At 39.3% G+C, this 21,347-nt stretch overlaps 1 protein-coding gene across 3 annotated transcripts in view; it reads left to right on the top strand.

The window, feature by feature from the left end:
• ASAP2 (ArfGAP with SH3 domain, ankyrin repeat and PH domain 2) overlaps positions 1-21,347 on the top strand; it is a 273,963-nt gene that overhangs the window by 188,337 nt on the left and 64,279 nt on the right. For all 3 annotated transcript variants that reach the window (XM_072634272.1, XM_072634273.1, XM_072634274.1), the window contains exons 13-15: positions 1,775-1,823; positions 1,912-2,078; positions 5,033-5,166. In XM_072634272.1, the coding sequence (XP_072490373.1) occupies positions 1,775-1,823; positions 1,912-2,078; positions 5,033-5,166 (350 nt within the window). The remainder of the gene's footprint in view (positions 1-1,774; positions 1,824-1,911; positions 2,079-5,032; positions 5,167-21,347) is intronic.

Genomic DNA, 21,347 nt, shown 5'->3' with positions numbered 1-21,347 from the left:
GCCCTGACTATTATTTTGCATAATAATGTATCTTGCAAGGCACAGAGGGGAAAACATTCCTTCTACCATCCTCCTCCATAAACAGTTTCCCCTTCAAATGAGGGACAAGCTTAGTTTGAGTTGAAAATTTCTCAGCTGTTAGTGGATGGTTTCTGACATGCAGATTCCCAAGATATAATGCAGCCTACCAATAAGATTGGTTACACAGAGGTGTTCTTGGGCTTATTTTGCCTTGGTATGTAGTTTTGTTATGTAGGCATGCCTCAGTAACTGAGATCTCTTCCAACCTACCTATAGGCCTGGAAAGAACTTCCTTTAAAGGATTTATGAAAATTCAGAAACTTCCAGTTGGGTCAGAAAAATAAGGTTCATTGTTGCTGAGTTTGAATTGAAAGTATACCTTAATTATACAATATTTCTATCCTTTTATTATTTAAAAAAATTTTTTTTTGGTCCAGAACTCTCAGTTCATTGGAACAGAGAATTCTTGGTAAGGAATATTCCACTATCTATACAGCTTAATTGATCATTCAGTAAACATTGTTAAGTTCTACTATGTGCCAGATACTGTGCTAAGCACTGGGGCTACAAATGCAAAAAAAAAAAGGAAAAAAAAGGTCCCCCCCCCAAAGGAGCTTACAACTTTAGTGAGGGAAGACAGTGCACAGAAGAGAGCTGGACTCTCTTGTACATTATCTTAGATGGTGTGTGTGTGTGTATGTGTGTGTGTTTCATATTCTCAGTCAATTAACATTTATGACAGATGTAGCATGAGGGGGACAATGCAGTTTTGGTCATCTGTGGCTCCTAGCTCTGGCTCCACCCTCATCTGTGCCACGTCATCCTTGTCACTTCTGCATGACTCAGTGTCCTTCCCTTATCTCACCAGGAATAGAGGGAAGAGTAAAATAAGATAATATTGGGCAAATCAGTCGAGACATATAAAAGCCCGTGGTGGAATTGGCTATTCCTTGGCTGGTTGCTGCTGCCACACCCCTCTGCCCACTCTATCTTTGTCTACCCTACCTCCCTTTGTCGCTCCCTGTTCTGTCTTTCTCCTCTCTGCCTCTGTCTCCCTGACACCCACTATCTTAGCTAAACAAGAAATTTTTTTTTTAGTTTTATTTAAATTTTTTTTGACATAACAGACTCTCCATCAAAAAATCACCCTTTCCTCATAAAAATTCACTTGCGCAATGGTTTTGAAAGATTGTTGACCTCTGCACTTTTGAAGTATAAGGCATTATCATTCAGCTGTCTTATAACTATGTAAAAATGAATGAGCAGCTCCTATAATTCTGATTTTTCTCTAGTGTGTTTTTCTCATGATAACTTAAAAAAAAAACTAGGCCAGAAAACCCTATGAGATTTTGTTTTGCTTTAGAAATTGTTAACAGGACTTTTAAGAAAGGTTTTTATGCCAACTACATAAATAGAAGTTAAATATCAAAGCTTTTTGGCAGATAGTGGTATAGCATAAACTCATTTTCTGTGAAGATAGTCCTTCTTTGTATATAATTGGAGTCCTTGGAAGCAGTGCCTATAGGCTTGACTGGAATAGTGCAAGTTGGCTAATTTGCATTATAAAAGTGCAATTATTGCTAGGCAGAGGTAGACATTTGAAGGACATGAAGAAACATGATTTCATACAAATTGTTGATTTTCCAGTAGAGAACCAAAATTATTATCAAGATTAATTCTCAACTATTTTCTTTTGTAATTATCCATGGATATAGTATTTGGCTGTTCAGTCTATGAAATCTCTCTTGCACAGATGATAGAACATACCACTTCCAAGCAGAAGATGAACAGGAGTGTCAAATGTAAGTTTTGGGGGGCTGTGCTTGGGGTTTGTTGGAGAGGGTGATAAATTGTTCTTGTAATATATGTATCCTTTACTGTTGTCTTTAGATGGATGTCTGTGCTACAGAATAGCAAGGAAGAGGCTTTAAATAATGCATTTAAAGGTGATGACAACACTGGAGAAAATAATATTGTCCAGGAGCTGACAAAGGAGATTATATCAGAGATCCAGAGGATGACTGGAAATGATGTCTGTTGCGATTGTGGAGCGCCAGGTGACCACTCATGTTTTCGTTGTCTTATTGTCGTTTTAAAATTTCATTTTAACAGATCAAAGCATATTTTTTCTACTTTATTTTTCTTGGATTTTCATTTTGATCTGTGTTTCCTTTTCAACATGACTAATATGGAAATATGTTTTGCATGACTACATGTATAAACTGTATCAAATTGTTTGCCTTCTCAATGGCAAATGGGTGGGGAGAGAATTTGGAACTTAAAATTTTTGAAAAACAAACATTAATTGTTTTTACATGTAATTGGGGAAAAATAAAATTTTATTTTAGCTTAGTGGCTCAATTGCTACATGGACATAATATCTCTGTTGTACAGAAATGCCTCCTGAGCTTCATGTAGGCCACATGATTTTGCTTTCCCAGCCAAGACAGCAGGAGAGGACAGAGAGTGGGAACTGTAAAATGTGAGAGTTGAGCAGTCCCTTGTGACACAGGATGTCAGAGCTGGATGGATCTCTAACACATAGAAGCACCCGCTGCCCAGTGTTTTTGTAAGAGGAAAGTGAGATGATAAGTGTACAGTGCTTAGCACAGTGCCTGGCATATAGAAAGTGCTGCGTCAGTGTTAGTTATTATTCCGTAGTTAGCGGAGCTAATATTCAAGCCCAGATCCTCTGACCTCAGATCCTTGTTCTTCCCATTATACCATATGATGGTATTGGTTTTGCTTGACTACTTTAAAAACTTAAAAAAAAAAAAATGAATTGGACTTAGGGGTTAGGGTGAGAGAAGAGGGCTAGCTACTATAGTTACATGTTCCCCAGTCCAAAAAAACAATGGTGGCCATTGATACTTTTTCAAAAACGTACAGAAAAGAACAGGAGAATAGGATGCACAAGAAAGCAGAACAACTTTGAGAGTAGCTAACTGAACATATACACACAGCATTTCATATGTAATCTTTATTTCATGTTCTATTGTAGAAATACCAAAAGGTTTTTTGTGCTATTTCAGAATTTTTTTAAAAAGAGAAAACCTATTGATTTTTTTTTTTTAATACTCCAATGTGTTACTCTCTGGAGATCTGTCTACTAAAATTTTAGAATCCATCTGGTCCCGAGGAGCCATGGAAATAGTGTGGAATTTGGGATCTGGATTTGAATCTTGGCTCTGCCTTTTACTACTACCCTTGAGCAAATCGCATTGTCTCTCTAGGTCTCATTATCCTCATCTGTAAAAGCAGAGGGTTGGACTTGATGATTTTTGAGGTCCCTTCAAGTCCTTTATCTATGACTTTGCAATTCTGTATTTATGAGGGAATCGTTAGTAAACTCCAAATCCTAGTCCTGAAGTCTCTATTGTCATAGAATCATAGACTTAGAATTAGAAGAGCTCTTGGAGGCCAACCCCTTCGTTTTAAGGTGAGGACACGGAGGCAACTTGAGATTGTTTAAATGACTTTCCTAAGGTCATACATGTAATGTTAGGGGTGGGTTTTGAATCTCATTCCTCTGGCTTCCAGTCTTATGCTTGCCTGGCACCTAGTAGGAACTTAGTAAATTGTTTCTTGAACTGATTTTTATTTATTTTGGGGCGTACTTGTTTTTAGGATACATAAGTGGGAAAAGTGTTTACTACTTAACAAAACTAGACCATTTAGAAAGAGCTGTTGTTTTTAGACACCTTCCTCACCTACCCCCATATAAGTAGATACCCCCTTTATAAAGTAGATACATTCCTGAAAAGTTGCCTGTAAATTATAGAGTTGTATACTTTTAAAAAAATACTCAAGTCTCTTTGCATTTTATTTTATTTTTGCAATCCTGGTAATATAAACTCAAACATCTATCCTTTTGTGCTTTTGATGACTTTACAAAGCTCTTTGAATACATTGAAAGAATCACAAAGCTTTAAAAAACTGGGAGTGAGTTCTTCAAGCAACTGTGACAATAATGATTATGATGCTAATGATAATCAGAATTGGTGATAGCTGGTGTTTATATGTCAATTTAATGTTTGAAAAATGCTTTACCTATATTATCTCACTGAATTTCCTTCATTCCTTTTTGCCTGTTTCTGACCTTTCTCATGAGTGGTGCAGAGAATAAAGAGAATGTCTGAGATAGATGTAGATGTGTTTATATACACATCTGTGTAACCCACCTTAAGACGGTTATAGGATTAGTATAGAGTGGATGGATGGATGGATGGATGGATGGATGAATGGTTGGATGGATATGAGAGATACATTATTACGGTAGGAAGAGCACCAAGTATGGAGTGAGAAAAGTTGGAGTCTTGACCTTATTAGGAGCTATTTCTGCGATGCTGGGCAATTCAATTCACCTCCTTAACGCTGTTTCCTCGTCTGTAAAAGAAAGATAATGCCACCTACCATAACTATGAATTTGTTGGTAGAATACCACATGACTCAAGTGAGATAGTATATGTGAAAATGTTTTATAAATAGCAAGGTCCCATAAAAATGTATAGTTGTACAAATATAACTGTTGTCTATCTATAAGCTCAGAAGAATGGAAGCTCTTTGAGGGCAGCAAATACTTTTCATTTTGGGTTCTGTATTCATAGGATCATACACTAATAGATTTAGATCTGAAAGGTAATTGGGCCCAACTTCCTCATTTTACAGATGAAGAAGCTCAAGAAGGTGGAATGCCTTGCCCAGAGTCACACATCTAGTAAATGTCTGAGAATCATGGGTGAGATTCTCCCTGACTATAAGACTAGAGTCTTATCCTCTGTGCTATCTAGATACCTAGGAGAGTACCCTGCAAATACCAAGGTGTTACTACCGATTTTTTTAAAAATTGGAGTGTGTTGAGGATTGAAACAAATTGGGGAGTGCTGTGCTCAATAATTAAATAGTAGATCACATAAATAGGGGATAGGCAAGCATGATTCTTGCCCACAAGGCATTCATACTCTTTCTTTACTTACATCATGTAGTTAACCTTATTCCTTTTATCTGACAGATCCTACTTGGCTTTCCACAAATCTCGGCATTCTGACGTGCATTGAGTGTTCTGGGATCCATCGAGAGCTGGGTGTTCACTACTCAAGGATGCAGTCCCTCACTTTGGATGTATTAGGAACCTCTGAGCTTCTGGTAACTAGCAGGTCTTTGATTTCAGAGAGAAAAACATGTTGAGCATGGGTGCAAGTCTTTGGTCTTTGTATTTAAACATCCTTCCATTCCTCAGAATTTCAGGGGAGAGCATAAATTTGAGACAGCTTTGAAGTTATGAACATTTTTCAAATTCCTTATTTACCAGCTCTCATTTCCATGCTGACACTAGTGACAGATTTTGTCATAAAACTTATTCACTTAAATAAGATGTCTGCTGTAACCTAGCTTCCATTTTTTAGGAAGGAAGTTAAGAAGGCTCATTGTGGAAAAGGCAGGATAGTGTAGAACTCTGGGCATCTGTAATCACAATATTAAAGCAAGAAGTAACCTGAAGAGATAATTTGATCTAGTGCCTTCTACCTACTGGTGGAACAACCTCTATACCTGAGAAGTGAAGTTACTCGTGTAATGTCACAAAGCTGGCAAGTGGCAGGGCCAGGACACAAATCCAGGGCTTCTGAGTCTCTTGACTCAGTCTAGATCTCTTTTCACACTATGTGGTTCTGCTGAAGAAGAATGGTACAGTTACCTAAGTTCCAGTGAACTTAACTTTTTAATAGGTAAATATATCCAACTGACTCTTTAATTTCAGTCATGGAATGTTAAAGTTGAAAGAGGCCTTAGAACACACCCCCCTCCCAGCCACCAGTCACCACTTCTCTTCTGTAGCTGAGGAAACTGAGTCTCAGAGAAGCTAAGTGGCTTTCCTAAGATAACATAGTAATGTATAGATACAAGACTCAAGACAGGGGCATTTGGCTCAAAATCCTGGTCTCTTTCCACTCCATATTTCTACCTCCTATGATGCTGCCCTTTAAGTGTATGTTAGCTCTAAATTGCTTTTTAGTGCTTAAGTTGCCTGATAAGTCTTTCCTTCTTGGTTTAGAGAATAGCACATGCCTGATGATGATGATGACAGGTAGCTTTTATAGAATTTAAACTATAAGGTTTTCAAGGTACTTTACAAATATTACCTCATTTCATTGTCATAACAGAGTGCTATTATGATCACCATTTTATAAATATGGAAACTGAGGCTGAGATTGGTTAAATGACTTGCCCAGGGTCACACAGCTACTAAGGGTCTGAAGCTTAGATTTGAACTTACGTCTTCCTGACTCCAGATTCAGCCCCGCCATCCAAACATTAACTTGCTGCCTCAGTGCTGCTCTTGTGATGAGTGATAGTTGGAGTGCTATGGGTTTTTGACAGTTTCCTCTAGAATGACCAGCTTATAGCTTACTCAAATCACTAGTTAAAAGCAGACTTACAGATACAGGTGGCATGGATATTTGGAATCAGGAAAACCTGAGTTCAAATCCTATCATCCCCTTACTATCTGGGCAAGTCACTTTATTTCCCTGTGTTTCAGTTTTCTCATGTCTAAAATGGGGATGATAATAATAATACCAGCTCTTCATAGGGTTGTTGGAAAGATCCAGTAAGTTAAAGTAACGTACATTGCAGAATAAAGTGCTATATAAGTGCTAGCAATCATGAGTATATTATTATTATTATTATTATTATTACCCATGCTGTCCCTTGGATTGCCTTGTTAACATGAGATCCAGTGATATGCTTTCAAAAATTACAGTGGATTACTTTGTTGAGACTGATATACGTGATTTTTTTTTCCTTTGAGGCTATAAATATTAAGTGGATATTTATTTTCATTGATTTTAATGTCAAGATTAATTGACCTAAAAGGAAAGCATTTACTGAGGCAAAGCTGAAGTCAATAATACCCTCGTGGGACAATAAATCTTGTTGTCAAGATAGTGAAGCCAAAGTGCATGTATATAGTGTATATTTTCTGCTTCTTTGTTGAACTTCCAGTGTGTCTCAGAATTCCCTTCATGGCCTAGAAGTTGCAAAAAAGAAAAGGAGTTAAATGGTTGGTAAAACTTCCCATTGAACCTATAAATGTTTGTGCCTGGTAGAAGACTTGTCACTAGATTTGGTCTCATATATGTGGTGTGCAGTTTCTTTCATTTTTTGAAAATTATTAATATAATTATGCAAAATAATAATAAAATTATTTTAATAATATGATTAATGTTATATAATATATTATCAAGCACTATATTAATAATGATTGATTATATTTTATTGATATTAATAATTGGTGGCAATTATATTAATTATATGATGTTTAATTGATACATTTTAATAATAAATTTAATTATTAAATAAATTTAATGATAAAGATTTTAAAATAACATTTGCATATCATTTTAAGGTTTACTTAAGCAATTGTTTTACAAATATTGTCTCAATTTATCTTCACAAAAACCCTGGGAGGCAGGTGATATAATTATTACCCCCATCTTACAGGTGAGAAAACTGGGGCAAAGAGGTATTACTTGAAGCTGGATCAGAACTCAGGTCTTTCAGACTCCAAGTCCCATGCTCTATCCACTGTGCCACCTAGCTGCCGCTAGCAACAACTTATATTTTACATGTTCTAGATGCACATGGAATCAGATAGGTGATGCAGTAGATAGAATGCTGGGCCTGGAGTCAGAAAGTTCATGAGTTCAAATGTGGCCTCAGACACATAAAAGCTATGTGACCCTGGGCAAGTCACTTGACACTGTTTGCCTCAGTTTCCTTATCTGTAAAATTAGCTGGAGCAGGAAACATCAAGCCACTAAATATCTCTGCCAAGAAAACCCCAAATGGGGTCACCATGAGTCAGACACAGATGAAACGACTGAACATTAACAAGATACACATACAAATATGAACGTTTTTATGTACTTCAGATTATAGATTTACAGATAAAAGGGGCCTGTGGTCTTCTCATTTAACCTCAATTTATCATTGAAGAAATCTGGCTCAAACAAGTTGAATGACTTGCCCAAGAGCACACAACACAGGCATTAAACAAGTGGCAGAGCTAAGATTTGAACCCAGGTCCTCAGACTCAAAGCCGTTGTTTTTTCCACTGTGCTGTCTAGTCTGTCTCTGTGTAAGTATATGAAAGGCAATATAATGGGTAAAATCCTGCCTCTAATACTACCTCTGCCCTCCATGATCTTCAAGGAACTTGCTAAGATTTAGGTGCCGAGTTTTAAATTGTTTACAATCTACATTGGTTCAAGGCGTCCCCACATGTACTAAATCACAGATCATTGAGGTATTGCCATGGATGCACATAGGTGTATAACAACTCAGACTCATAAATTCTTAAAATAATAATTGGCATGCCCATGACCTTAACATTTTCTTCACACTGCCCATGAGGCTGATAGTAGAAATAGTATTATAGACTTACTTTACAAGTGAGGAAACCAGCAAATAATCCAGATACCTATTTTCTGTCATTGTCGAAGTCTTTTTCCTTAACAAAGCTTCTATCAGATCACATAACCGAGAAGCAGAAAGATGAAATCAGTTGCCCATGCCCAGATGGCTTTTAAGGTGCAGACTTAGGACTTAGGACTCCAACCCATATCTCATGATTCCAAGTCCCAGGGTGATGCCTTGACATAGATGACAAAGGATCATTCATCTCTAAATCTGTCATCTGACTTTGTTGTTGTTCAGTCGTTTTAGTCAAGTTCAACTCTTGGTGATCACATTTGGGGTTTTCTTGGCAAAATTGCTAGACTGGTCATTTCTTTCTCCAGCTCATTTTACAGATGAAGAAACTGAGGCAGACAGGCTCAAGCAACTTACCCAGGGTCACACAGCTAATAAGTATATGGGGCCACATTTGAATTCAGGTTTTTCAGACTCTAGGTCTGGTGCCCTAGCCATTGTACCACTTAGTGGCCACCAGTGCCAGGCACTGTGCTAAGGATACAAATTCAAATAAATGCAAAAATAGTCCTTACTTGAAAGGAACTTAGAATATAATGAAAAAGACTACACACAAAAGGAAACTGAAAAAAGAAAAGGGAATGTACCCAACCTAAAATAGTCCAAAAGCAGTGTGACAGGTGAGAAATGTGGAGAAAAAATGTGCAGAGACCTTGGAACCCACTCCCCTGCCCTCCAGTCAGAGGGTCCGATCAGAAGGCCAGAGGTACTGATGAGATGTGAGGATCAAGCTGATTCAGTGTTGTGGGTAATGAGATTTCTCAATGATCAGTTTCTTGGGGAAGGAAGGCATGATGAAGGGTTCCCAAGAAATCCAAAAGCAGTGTAGCCAGTGGGAAATGGGAAGTGCTATTCACACCTAATTCCTGAAACCATTAGAGGAATTGAGTGACTTTGAGATAATTCTTTAAGGAGGGGAGAATAAAATTCAGCACTTTAAGATAAAGCCTGGCAAATCCCTTTGACCTACACAAATTCCCCTCCTCCATCTTGGCCATCCAGTTATGACATAGGATACAACTAAATTCCTGTTTCATACAAAACATAATTAAAATAGAATTTTCACAATGGAAATAACCTTGGGGATCCTTTAGTTCAAGCTCACTTCACACAAAGGGAAATAAGAGTTAAAATGATTTACCCAAAGTCACACATCCACTTAGTAGCAAAGCCACAATTTAAACATGAGTTTTCTGACTCCAATGTAAACTTCATTGTTCACCCCAGCTGCCTCGGAAACCTAACTGATGATTACTTTTAAATTTAAATCCTGTTACCTACAATTGGACAAAACATTCCATAGGGGGAAAGGATGGGCTATTTTTGATTTGAAAGGAAAATGAGATTGCTTATAATTTCCTTCAAATCTCACTCAAGCTACAGTCAACTCAACTGTTCTAAAGGAGGAAATCAGAGCCTGGCTAATTGGAATTTGCTAATAATTCCCAAACTTAATTTCCATTATTCTCTAAGCCTCCTCCCCAATCATATGTCCTACTGGATCAGCTCACAAAGTGGATTCGTAGCTAGATGTCATAATCAGTACAGTGCTGAATCTGGAGTCAGGAAAACCTGAGTTCAAATCCAGCCTCAGATACTTACTAGCTTTGTGATCATAGGCAAGTCATTGAACCTATTTTTAACTCAGTTTCCTAATCTAGAAAATTGGGGATACTAATAGTCCCTGTCTCCCATGGTCTTCGTGAGGATCAAATGAGGTCATAGTAAAGCACACTGCAAACCTTAAAGCACTGTAGAAATGCTAGCTAACTGCTCTCATTATTCTTAGTATTTCCTTCATACCATCTGATTCTGTTCTGACCTGGATCCTGCATCTCTGTCTGTCTTGGAGGTAGGTAGAGCAGGGTGAGGAATTAGGCTTCAGGAAGGCAGGCAGCGTGAGGTCAGGGCTGAGACCTGGTAGGATCCACAGCCAACCTCCCTACCCTCCCTGTAATATTAGTATATGCATAGTCATAGCTGGGGCCAGGAGCAAGTGAACCACATCTGGAATCTGCTGAAAGCAAAGACCTAGCCTAGCCCGACAGGGTAACGCACCAACATTTTGGAACATTACATTGTGTCCACCACTGTCTCAAATGGACCCCTGGGGGCCACTGACTTGAACTAAGCACTACTCCAGTCAGTTCATGCTTTTGTGTTGTATCCAATCAACTCAGGACATGTTTGTTTAAGGACAAATGACATTAAAGTTATTGAGCTAGGGCACCATGAGCTAAAAACCTGTTCCCTGCCTTCACGTTGCTGAACATCCTATTGCTCTTCCTCAGAGGGATCTCTCGTTTGCTTACTTCCAGGACAAGTGAATTCATTCGTGTGGGTACTCTTGATGCAAAAGCAGATAGTGATGCTTCCACGTTTCACTGGGCCACATGATAGAAGTTGGAAGGGACCTTAGAGGTCACCCGTCACTTTGTAGATAAGGAAACTGAGTTTCACAGAGTTGAAATGATACCTGGAGTCACAGAAATTGTCACCCACAAAGCCAGAAGTTGAATCCATATGTGCAGACTCAAAATATAGTGCCCTTTCTACTATCCTTTCCTAAACAAGTTTTTGTGATTTGGGGTAATCACAAAAATGGCTTATTGTGACCCATCTTCTGATGATAAATCATTCACCAAAATCAGCGAGGCTAGTAGCTGGACCTCCAGCAGATTAGTGGGGTTTTTTGGGGTTTGTTTTTTTTTTTGGTTTTTCAGCAATGTTCAGATCTTTCCCCCTGCTGGCTTAGCCTTCCAGGATCCAGACTGGGCTGTTGGTTCCGAGGAAAGTGTCTGAGTTAGGGTAGGTAGTGGTTATAGGACCAAATCTCCTATCTCTTACGTACAGTGGGTATACTTAGACTGTCTACTTCACAGGGTTGTTATGAAAAAAATGCTTTGCTTATCTTTGAAATGCTGTAGGAATGACAGCTATGTTTTAAAATTTTTAATATTCAAATAAATGTTTATTGTATTGAATTAGTCTTTTGTTTATCCAAGAAGACAATATCCCATCTCCTTGCTGTACCCCGCATCAGAGATGACCATATTAATATAGTCCCTGTCAGATTCCACAACCACCCTCTAAAAAAAGTAAATAAGACTGGGTATTTACTTATAGAGAGGCAACATTGCATAGTGGATACTTGGGAGTCAGGAAGACCTGGGCTCAGGTCCAGCCTCTGACATAATACGTACCTATGCAGTAGTGGCCAAGTCTTTTAACTAATAATAATCTCTTGTGCCCCAGGGTAACCCTCTAAGACTATAAGTTACAGTTGAATTGCTGGCATACATCAGTGGAGGTGGTTTCCATACCAGGTAGTTCCCTGTACTGATGGCATCTCAAGCCTGGACAAATAAATGAATGCTCTTTTAAGATTGTAAGGTTTTTGTTTGTTTGTTTAAAATCAGATGGTTAAAAGGGACTTACCTACATCATCTAATGCGTAGCTCCAATAGGATAGCTATTTCTAGCCAGTTCTAAAAGTGATTATGGTATGAAAGGAGATTCCACAAACATCTAGTTGTGGGTGTTTTTGAAATTGATGTAGGGAGCCTATCAAAAAACTGCAAGGTGATGCTTAAGATCACAGGAAGGTGATAAAACCAAGGCCTTCTTTTGGCTTTTCCTTCCACAAAGGTTGGTGATCTGCAGTTGTTAATTGAACTTTCCTGAATCACCCAGTGAGCAAAATTTTAAGTGTGGTCAATAGCAAATTACTTTGCTAAGGTCATAATGTCAATAACATAGGAAGAAAACAACCCACAAAAGTTTGGGCTTTTAAGTTGTCTTATGAAATTCTTAGAGCACTTACCATTTTAAATGGAACACTTGCCAGGGTTATTGTAGTCATTATAAATGGGATGAGAGGAGCCATCAGGAAAGCATCAGGCCCACAAGCAGGTCCTAGTATGATTGCTTTTTCCATTTCTGGTTGGCAATACATCCCTAAATAAACAAATGTATCTTGTATTTGCCCATTTGTTCTCACCATATTCCTCATTATTAGCGCTCTTGACTTTAATCTTTTAAATTGTTGGGGTTTTTTTTGGTCCTGGGTTCAAAAATAATTTGGTGGAATGATGTATGTTGTAGCCATCTTCATTTTATTTAGAAAGGTATGCTTTTTGTTGCTGAGTTTTTCTTTTCAGTTATTTATTTATTTATTTATTTTAAGTTTTCGGCATTCATTTCCACAAACTTTTGAGTTCCAAATTTTCTCCCCATCTCTCCCCTCCCCCAAAAAATGCCAAGCATTCTGATTACCCCTTCCACCAATCTGCCCTCCCTTCTAAAATCCATCCCTTCCCTTATCCCCATCTTCTGTCTTGTCCTGTAAGGCAAGATAAATTTCTATACCCTGTTACCTGTATTTCTTATTTCTCAGTTGTACACAGGAACAATATTTCAACATTTGTTTCTAAAACTTTGAGTTCCAACTTCTCTTCCTTCCTCTCTCCCCACCCATCCCCACTGAGAAGGCAGGCAATTCAATATAGCCTATATATGTGTAGTTTTGCAAATGACTTCCATAATAGTCATGTTGTATAAGACTAACTATATTTTCTTCAATCCTGTCCTGCCCCCCATTTCTTCTGTTCTATTCTATTCTGTTTGCCCTTGTCCCTCCCCAAGAGTGTTTACTTCTAATTGCTCCCTCCTCCCATTTGCCCTCCCTTCCATCATATCCCCCTGCCCCCACTTATCCCCTTCTCCCCTATTTTTCTATATTGTAAGATAGGTTTTCATACCAAATTGAATGTGCATGTTATTCCTTCCTTGACCCAAAGGTGAAGAGAGTAAGCTTCACTTTTTCTCTCCATTGAAAAGACTTTTTCTTGCCTCTTTTATAAGAGGTAATTTGCCCCATTCCATTTCTCCATTTCTCCTCCCAACATATTCCTCTCTCACCCCTTAATTATATTTTTTTAGGTATGATCCCTTCCTATTCAACTCAACCCATGCTGTGTGTGTGTGTGTGTGTGTGTGTGTGTGTGTGTGTGTGTGTGTGTGTGTAATCCCACCAAGTACCTAGATAACTGAAAAAAGTTTCAAGAGTCGCAGATATTATCTTTTCATATAGGATTGTAAACAGTTCAACTCAGTAAGTCCCTTATGATTTCTCTTTCCTATTTACCTTTTCATGCTTCTCTTGATTCTTATATTTGAAAGTTAATTTTTCTTTTCAGCTCTGGTCTTTTCATCAAGAATGCTTGAAAGTCCTCTATTTCATTGAAAGACAATTTTTTCCCCTGAAGTATTATACTCAGTTTTGCTGGGTAGGTGATTCTTGGTTTTAATCCCAGTTCCTTTGACTTCTGGAATATCATATTTCAAGCCCTTCGGTCACTTAATGTAGAAGCTGCAGATCCTGTGTTATCCTGACTGTATTTCCACAATACTCAAATTGTTTCTTTCTAGCTGCTTGCAATATTTTCTCCTTGATGTGGTAACTCTGAAATTTGACTGCAGTGTTCCTAGGAGTTTCTCTTTTTGGATCTTTTTCAGGTGGTGATCGGTGGATTCTTTCAATATTTATTTTGCCCTCTGGTTCTAGAATCTCAAGGCAGTTTTCCTTGATAATTTCATGCAAGATGGTGTCTAGGCTTTTTTTTTTGATCATGGCTTTCAGGTAGTCCCATAATTTTTAAATTGTCTCTCCTGGATCTATTTTCCAGGTCAGTTGTTTTTCCAGTGAGATATTTCACATTATCTTCCATTTTTTCGTTCTTTTGGTTTTGTTTTGTGATTTCTTGGTTTCTCATAAAGTCATTAGCCTCCGTCTGTTCCATTCTAATTTTTAAAGAACTATTTTCTTCAGTGAGCTTTTGAACCTCCTTTTCCATTTAGCTAATTCTGCTTTTTAAAGCATCCTTCTCCTCATTGATTTTTGGACCTCTTTTGCCAAATGAGTTAGCCTATTTTTAAAGGTGTTATTTTTTTCAGCATTTTTTTGGATCTCCTTTAACAAGTTGTTGACTTGCTTTTCATGATTTTCTTGTCTTACTCTGATTTCTCTTCCCAGTTTTTCCTCCACCTCTCTTACTTGATTTTCAAAATCCTTTTTGAGCTCTTCCATGGTCTGAGACCATTGCATGTTTATATTGGAGGTTTTGCACACAGAAGCCTTGACTTCCTCTGATGTTATGTTTTGTTCTTCCTCATCTTTGAAGTTGTCTGTGGCATTTGTGGGTTGAGGGATCAGGGAACTGCTGCCAGTGGTGCCCAGAATTCTGTTCTGGGTTCTGTCTCTGCTGTACCACACTGGTCTGCGCTCATCACGATGGTCTGCACTCCTTGCGCTGATCTGGTCTCTGAAAGTTTTCCTGACATAAGCTTTTGTATGCTGACAAAAGGGAGATGAAGAGAAGCATCTTGATTAGCTACAATGCAGATCAGTTCCTTCTGGGCTCACCAGAGCAAAGAAAGCACGTCACATGTGCTTAGTAGACTGCCTCCATGATAAGCTTTGGCACCTGTGGGTGGAGGGACCTGCGCGGCCACTGGAGATTCTGTCCCTGAAGCCTGCTCAGATCTGCTCCTCTCGGTGCCGCGCAGCCGAGTCAGTGCTGGGCTCTGCTCCGGGTCCGGTGCACAACGGACCTTTCGTGTTGGTTTTTCAGGTCTCTCTGGAACAGAAATCTCCTCCACTCCGTTGTTTTGTGGCTTCTGCTGCTCCAGAATTTGTTGGGAGTTCTTCTTTACAGGTGTTTTATGGGCTATGGGTTAGGAGCTAGCATATGTGTATCTTTCTACTCCACCATCTTGGCTCCTCCTCTAGGCTCTTTTTTTGATCATGGCTTTCAGGTAGTCCCATAATTTTTAAATTGTCTCTCCTGGATCTATTTTCCAGGTCAGTTGTTTTTCCAGTGAAGTATTTCACATTATCTTCCTTTTTTTTATTATTTTGGCTTTGTTTTGTGATTTCTTGGTTTCTCATAAAGTCATTAGCTTCCATCTGTTCCATTCTAATTTTTAAAGAACTATTTTCTTCAGTGAGCTTTTGAAACTCCTTTTCCATTTGACTAATTCTGCTTTTTAAAGCATTCTTCTCCTCATTGGCTTTTTGAACCTCTTTTACCAATTGAGTTAGCCTATTTTTAAAGGTGTTACTTTCTTCAGCATTTTTTTGGGTCTCCTTTAGCAAGTTATTGACTCGTTTTTCTTGCATCTCTCTCATTTCTCTTCCCAATTTTTCCTTCACCTCTCTTACTTGGTTTTCAAAATCTTTTTTGAGCTCTTCCATGGCCTGAGATCATTGAGTATTTATTTTGGATGTTTGGGATACAGAAGCCTTGACTTTTATGTCTTTCCCTGGTGGTAAGCATTATGGGAGAAGATACCTGTTCACCAAGAAAGTAACCTTCTATAGTCTTATTTTTTTTCCCTTTTTTGGGCATTTTCCCAACCAGTTACTTGACTTTTGAGTTCTTTCTCAAGAGGAGGGTATACTCTGTAAGGTCTCAGTTCCTCCAAGGTGGCACAATCAAGCCTGCACACTGATCTGGGAGCAACCAGGAACTTTTGTGCCCAGAATCTGCAAGTAGTAGCATTTCCTCTTCACAACAGCCTTACCTCCAGTTCCACTACCCAGCACTCAGGGCTGAGGTTCAAATCACCTGCTCAATTCCCCCAGGTGCTTTAAGGTTAGGCCCCCAACAATGGATGTCAGCTACTGCCTGCTGTCCCACTGAGGCCTCTGCTGCTGCTGCCACTGCTGCCTGGGGCCAGAGCTATGGGGAGGACCCTGCTTCCTTCTTGGCCAGCTGAAAAAGCCTTGTCACTGACCTTTGGCGCCTGTGGGTTGAGGGATCTGTAAAGTGCTGCCGCTGCTGCTGCTGCTAGGGATTCCACCCCCGAGGCCTGCTCCTGTCCTCTTCCCTGTGCTGCATGGTCCAGACTGGGCTGGGCTCCCATCCGTGCCCTGTGTGACAGACCTTTCCCGTCAGCCTTCCAGGTCACCGTGGGCTGGAAGTCTCCTCCACTCCATTGTTCTGTGGCTTCTGCTGCTCTAGAATTTGTTGAGAGTCATTCTTCACAGGTGTTTTATGGGCTGTGGGGGAAGAGCTAGAGTATATGTGTCTTTCTACTCCACCATCTTGGCTCAGCCCCCCCCAGTTGAGTTTATTTCAGGCATTCCATCAGATAGCAATTTTCTCAGGGTGCTGTTAGAACCACTTGTAATAATAATAATATCAACAACAAAAGGTAACATTTATATAGCACTTACTACGTGCTAGTTACCTTATAAATATTATTTCAGTGATCTTCACCACAACCGTGGGAGGTAGATGCTATAATTATCCCCATTTTTCAGATGAGGAAACTGAGGCAAACAGAGGTTAGGTGACTTTTGCAAGGTTACATAGCTCGTGAGTGTCCGAAGCTGAGTTGTATTCCTGACTCTTGGCCTCTTGCTCTATCCATTGTGCTGCCTAGCTTCTTATCCAATTGAATGAGACATTGGTAGTTCAAATACTAATGTGTGCTTGCTTTGATAGGGTGTGTGCGTGCATGTGTTTTCTACCTCCCAACTGAAATACAACTCTTGTGCTATGCCTCATCATTGCTGTAGATGGGACCCTGATTCTTGAAGGCTGTGTCAGCAGAGCATGATCTCTGGCTCACGAGTCTCTGAGTATAAGCCTAGTGTCATATGAGGACCAGTCTAGCTCAATTCAGAGAAGTTCATCATTACCAAGTAGATTGCAGTGCTCAGACATCATCTATTCAGTTATTAAAGGGGTTGCAGTATGTATTGGGGAAGGAAATTCCCACACCAACAGAATTACAGATCCATGGAATCATGAATTTTAGGTTTTTAAGTCGGAGAGATGGATGAGTAAGGGAGAGCTGGCGATTGTAAATGCTCTCAGTCATAGCAACTTAAAGTTCTCAGGCATGGGTCATCTGTTGTTTAATAAAACCAGGTCCTATTTTTTGTAGATTGAGTATAAGTGTAGGTTTTTCTGAGCTTAGAATCACAGAATGGGCAAGGTATTCTCTTCATTTTTAAAATCAGTGATGTTGAACTAGATATCTTAAATTCTTTTCAATCCTTACCTTCCTCACTTTTGTGATTTAATGTTAATATTGAGTAAGCTCAAAGATCACCTAACTTAATTATTTTTCAATGAGGATAAAGAATCCCAGAGAGTGGAAGTCATTTGTTCAGAATTACTTACTAACTGGTAATTTATTTAACATAGAAGGATAAACAAACTCAGAAAGAATCTCTTTTCTTGTTACAATTACACATTTATGAAGAGCTTTAAAGTTTTTTTAGAGTGTTTTCTTAAAACAGTTCTCTGAGTTGGGCAGTGAAAATATTCCATTTTGTCAAGTAACTTGCCACTGGTCACACAGCTCATCATCAGAGCTGAGATTATTAAATCCTCAGTCTTCTAACCTGATAGCCAGCACTCTTTCCACTATACATATTATCTCTCTAGGTAGTGTAGTGGATAGAGCACCAGTGCAGGAGTCAGGAGGACCTGAGTTCAAATCTCACCTCAGACACTTGACACTCACTAGCTGTGTGACCTTGGGCAAGTCACTTAACCCCAATTGCTTCATCTTGAGTCATCTCCAGTCATCCTGATGAATATCTGATCACTGGATTCAGATGGCTCTGGAGGAGAAGTGAGGCTGGTGACCTGCACAGCCCTCCCTCACTCAAAACAAAGTCAAGTGCAAGTCACGTCATTATTTCTCTGATGGCATGGTCTTCTTCGGCAATGAAGGATGAACACACACACACACACACACACACACACACACACACACACGTTATCTCTCAGGACCCACTATGTGTAGGACACTATCAGAAGTATTTGGGATGAAAGGATAAAATCATAAAATCCTTGCCCTTGAGGAGATCACACTCTCCTAGTGAAGTCAGATCAGATTATTAAGCTAATAACTAATAGTGTGCCCAGCACTGGGGATACAAAGAAAAGCAAAAATAGCCCCTGCCCTTTTAGGCACTGACAGTCCGATGGGAAGAAACATGGAAACAACTGCATACAAAGAAGATATAGGTCCAAGAAAATTGGAGGTAACCTCAGGGTGAAAGCACTAGCGTTAAGGAAAATCAGGAAAGGCTTCTTGCAGAAGGTCAGATTTCAGCTGAAATTTGAAGGAACCCAGGAGGTAAAGATGAGGGAAGGGAAAAGAATTCTCCACCTGGGAGGCAGAGGTCACACATGAGCAACAGCAGGAAGGTTTCCATGTTGCTAGATCATAAAGTAGGTAAAAGGGAATAAAATGTAAATACTGAAAGTGAAGCAAGGGTCTAAGTTGTAAAGGGTTTTAATAGCCAAACAAAGGATTTTTTTATTTCATCCTATAGGTAATAGGGAGCCACAGAATGTGTTTTGAGTGGAGGAGTAATATGGTCAATTCTGTGCTTCAGGAAGATTACATTGATAGCTGAGTGGAAGATGGACTGAAATAGGGAAAGACTTGGGGCAGGAAGACTCACCAGTAGGTTGTTGTCACGGTCCAGGTGTGAGGTAACAGGGCATGTGCACCAGGGAGCTGTGGCATCTCTGAGAGAGACTGGAGGCATGTATGAGAGATGTTGCAAAGGTGAAATCAGCTTGGGAACAATAACGTAAATAATTCCTCCTTATGGTTGTTTACCATAAGTAGCATAAGTATTTTCATTTCAGTTTTACTGATGAAGCAACTGGAGCTCAGATGGGTTTAGTAAATATACCAGGAACACACAGGTAGCAGTTTTGGAGAGGGGTGCAGACCTACATCTCTTCAAAGGTCAAAACCAGTGTTGATTCCATTATGCTGCCCTTCCTGTTATGATGATGATGAACTCTCATTAAAACATCCGTGTGAGATAGGAAGAAATATTCATAGGTAGCTGTGATATAAGATAGGTAATAAATGTAATGGATTTTGAATTTTTGTGGAATACTAGGTTTCCATTGGTAATGAGAATCAAAAGAGTGTGAAAGAATGGAGTCCAGAGAGTCCCCTGAAAACAATCTTCTTTTTTGGTCAGTAGTTTATAAGATAATCAATTTCAAGATAAAAAAAGCACTTACATAGCATTAATCCACCACCACCATCACCACTTTTTTTTTTTTCATGCAACTGAGAGAACTGAGGTTATCACATGGCAAGCCGCAGAGCTGGGATCTGATCTTAGATCTTATTGATACCAAATCTCTTGGGTCTTTCTCGCACAGGAAGCTGCCCTCTCAATATCCTTCTCCAGGAAAACTTTGTAAATGAGTGCTCTCATCCAGTAAGCTCACAGTGAGTTGTGAGAAGTGAATTGTCTGCTTTGCAGGCTGAAGGCCTGGGAAGAACAAAGAACGTGGAGAACAAATTCCCTTGAATATCCACAAGCTGATTTGTTCCTGTTCCAATTATTTTACAAATTGTGGAAGTCATTTCACCCACCAAAGAAATGAAGCTGCCCTGGGGGTACATTAAAAAGCAGTTGCATAGCCTTGTACTGAAATCCTACTAGACACTTCAGAACAGGAAACTAGGAGAGTATCACTCCTAATTAGAATGCTAGGACATTTAAAATAAAGGGACCGCAGAGGATAAAGCAGCTCATGGAACATTTTGGCTCTAGGCCTAGAAATGAGGGAAGAAGAAAGGAGAGGCCAGGAAGCAGGAGAAACCTGATGTCTTTATTATGAATGAATTGCTAGTGATTTCCTGACGATTATTGATTTTGCCTCTTTAAAAGACATTCTCCTGATTTCAGGCCTAGATTGTTCAGGCCTGAGTTTTTCAAGTTTCTGTCATTTCAAAGGTATATCAAATCAAAGGTGTATGGTCCTGATGACTCTGTTTACATTTGTCCTTCCTAGTTATTCAGCTCCTTATCAAGTCAACTTGATCACCCTTACATTGCCATCCAATAACAAAGTCTCCATTGAACAGTTCCTTTTTGACCCTGCTGGGGAGAGAAAGGGTGGTGCTCTCAAGCCTGAAATGTCAGTTAGGAAGGGGTAAGCTGGGAAATAGCAGCTTGGTGCTTCCCACGACTCACTCTCGGGAACATATTTCTCCAGCATCAGATGGTTGGGATACAGATGTGGCTTGCCTAGGCCAGCTATCCCTCTGTCAGTCAAGGAAGATGAAGCCAAATAGAGGGAACTTTCTCATTCCTAGGGGATTCTCCCTTCCTCCTTCTGATGCTTCTTTCATGGCAGTAAAACCACAGTAGACATCAGGGTATTCATTTGCTTTTTCTGCCTTAGTTATAGGTTATCTGCCTTAGTTATAGAAGAATGCTCCTGTCTATTGAAAAGATAGAGCATAATATCCTTGTCCTTCAATATTTCAGTAGTTCTATGATCTCATTAACCTGAGTATGCTTTGTACAGGTGCTGTTCACAACTTAGAAGGATTATTGGGTTGTTTTGTTTTGTTTTGTTTTCATTGAACAAGCATGTATTTTCTCTCCTTCACCCCATTCCCTCCCTTGGAAAAAAATTAAGAACAAAACCTTTGTAACAGATACGTATGTAGTAAAGCACAGCATGTTCTCGTATTGGCTGTATCCAAAAATTTCTCATTCTATGTCTTGAATCTACCACCTCTTTATCATTGGCATTTGAAACTATTGACCATCTCTCTCCTTCTGGAGGTCTCTTCTCCCTGAATTTCTGTCATTGTTTTATCATGGCTCTCTGCCTACTTTTCTCACATAGCCATCTCTCTCTCTCTCTCTCTCTCTCTCTCTCTGTTTCAGTCTCTTAAGAGACTGGAAAATTGGAAAAGATGTCTTTTTAATGAAATGAGAAAGTTTTATATTTCTTAGTATCTGTGCATCCTCTTTTTTTGTG

Source organism: Notamacropus eugenii, chromosome 1, assembly GCF_028372415.1.
Source record: "Notamacropus eugenii isolate mMacEug1 chromosome 1, mMacEug1.pri_v2, whole genome shotgun sequence".
NCBI lineage: Eukaryota > Metazoa > Chordata > Mammalia > Diprotodontia > Macropodidae > Notamacropus > Notamacropus eugenii.
This window is presented reverse-complemented; position numbering and strand designations above follow the sequence as displayed.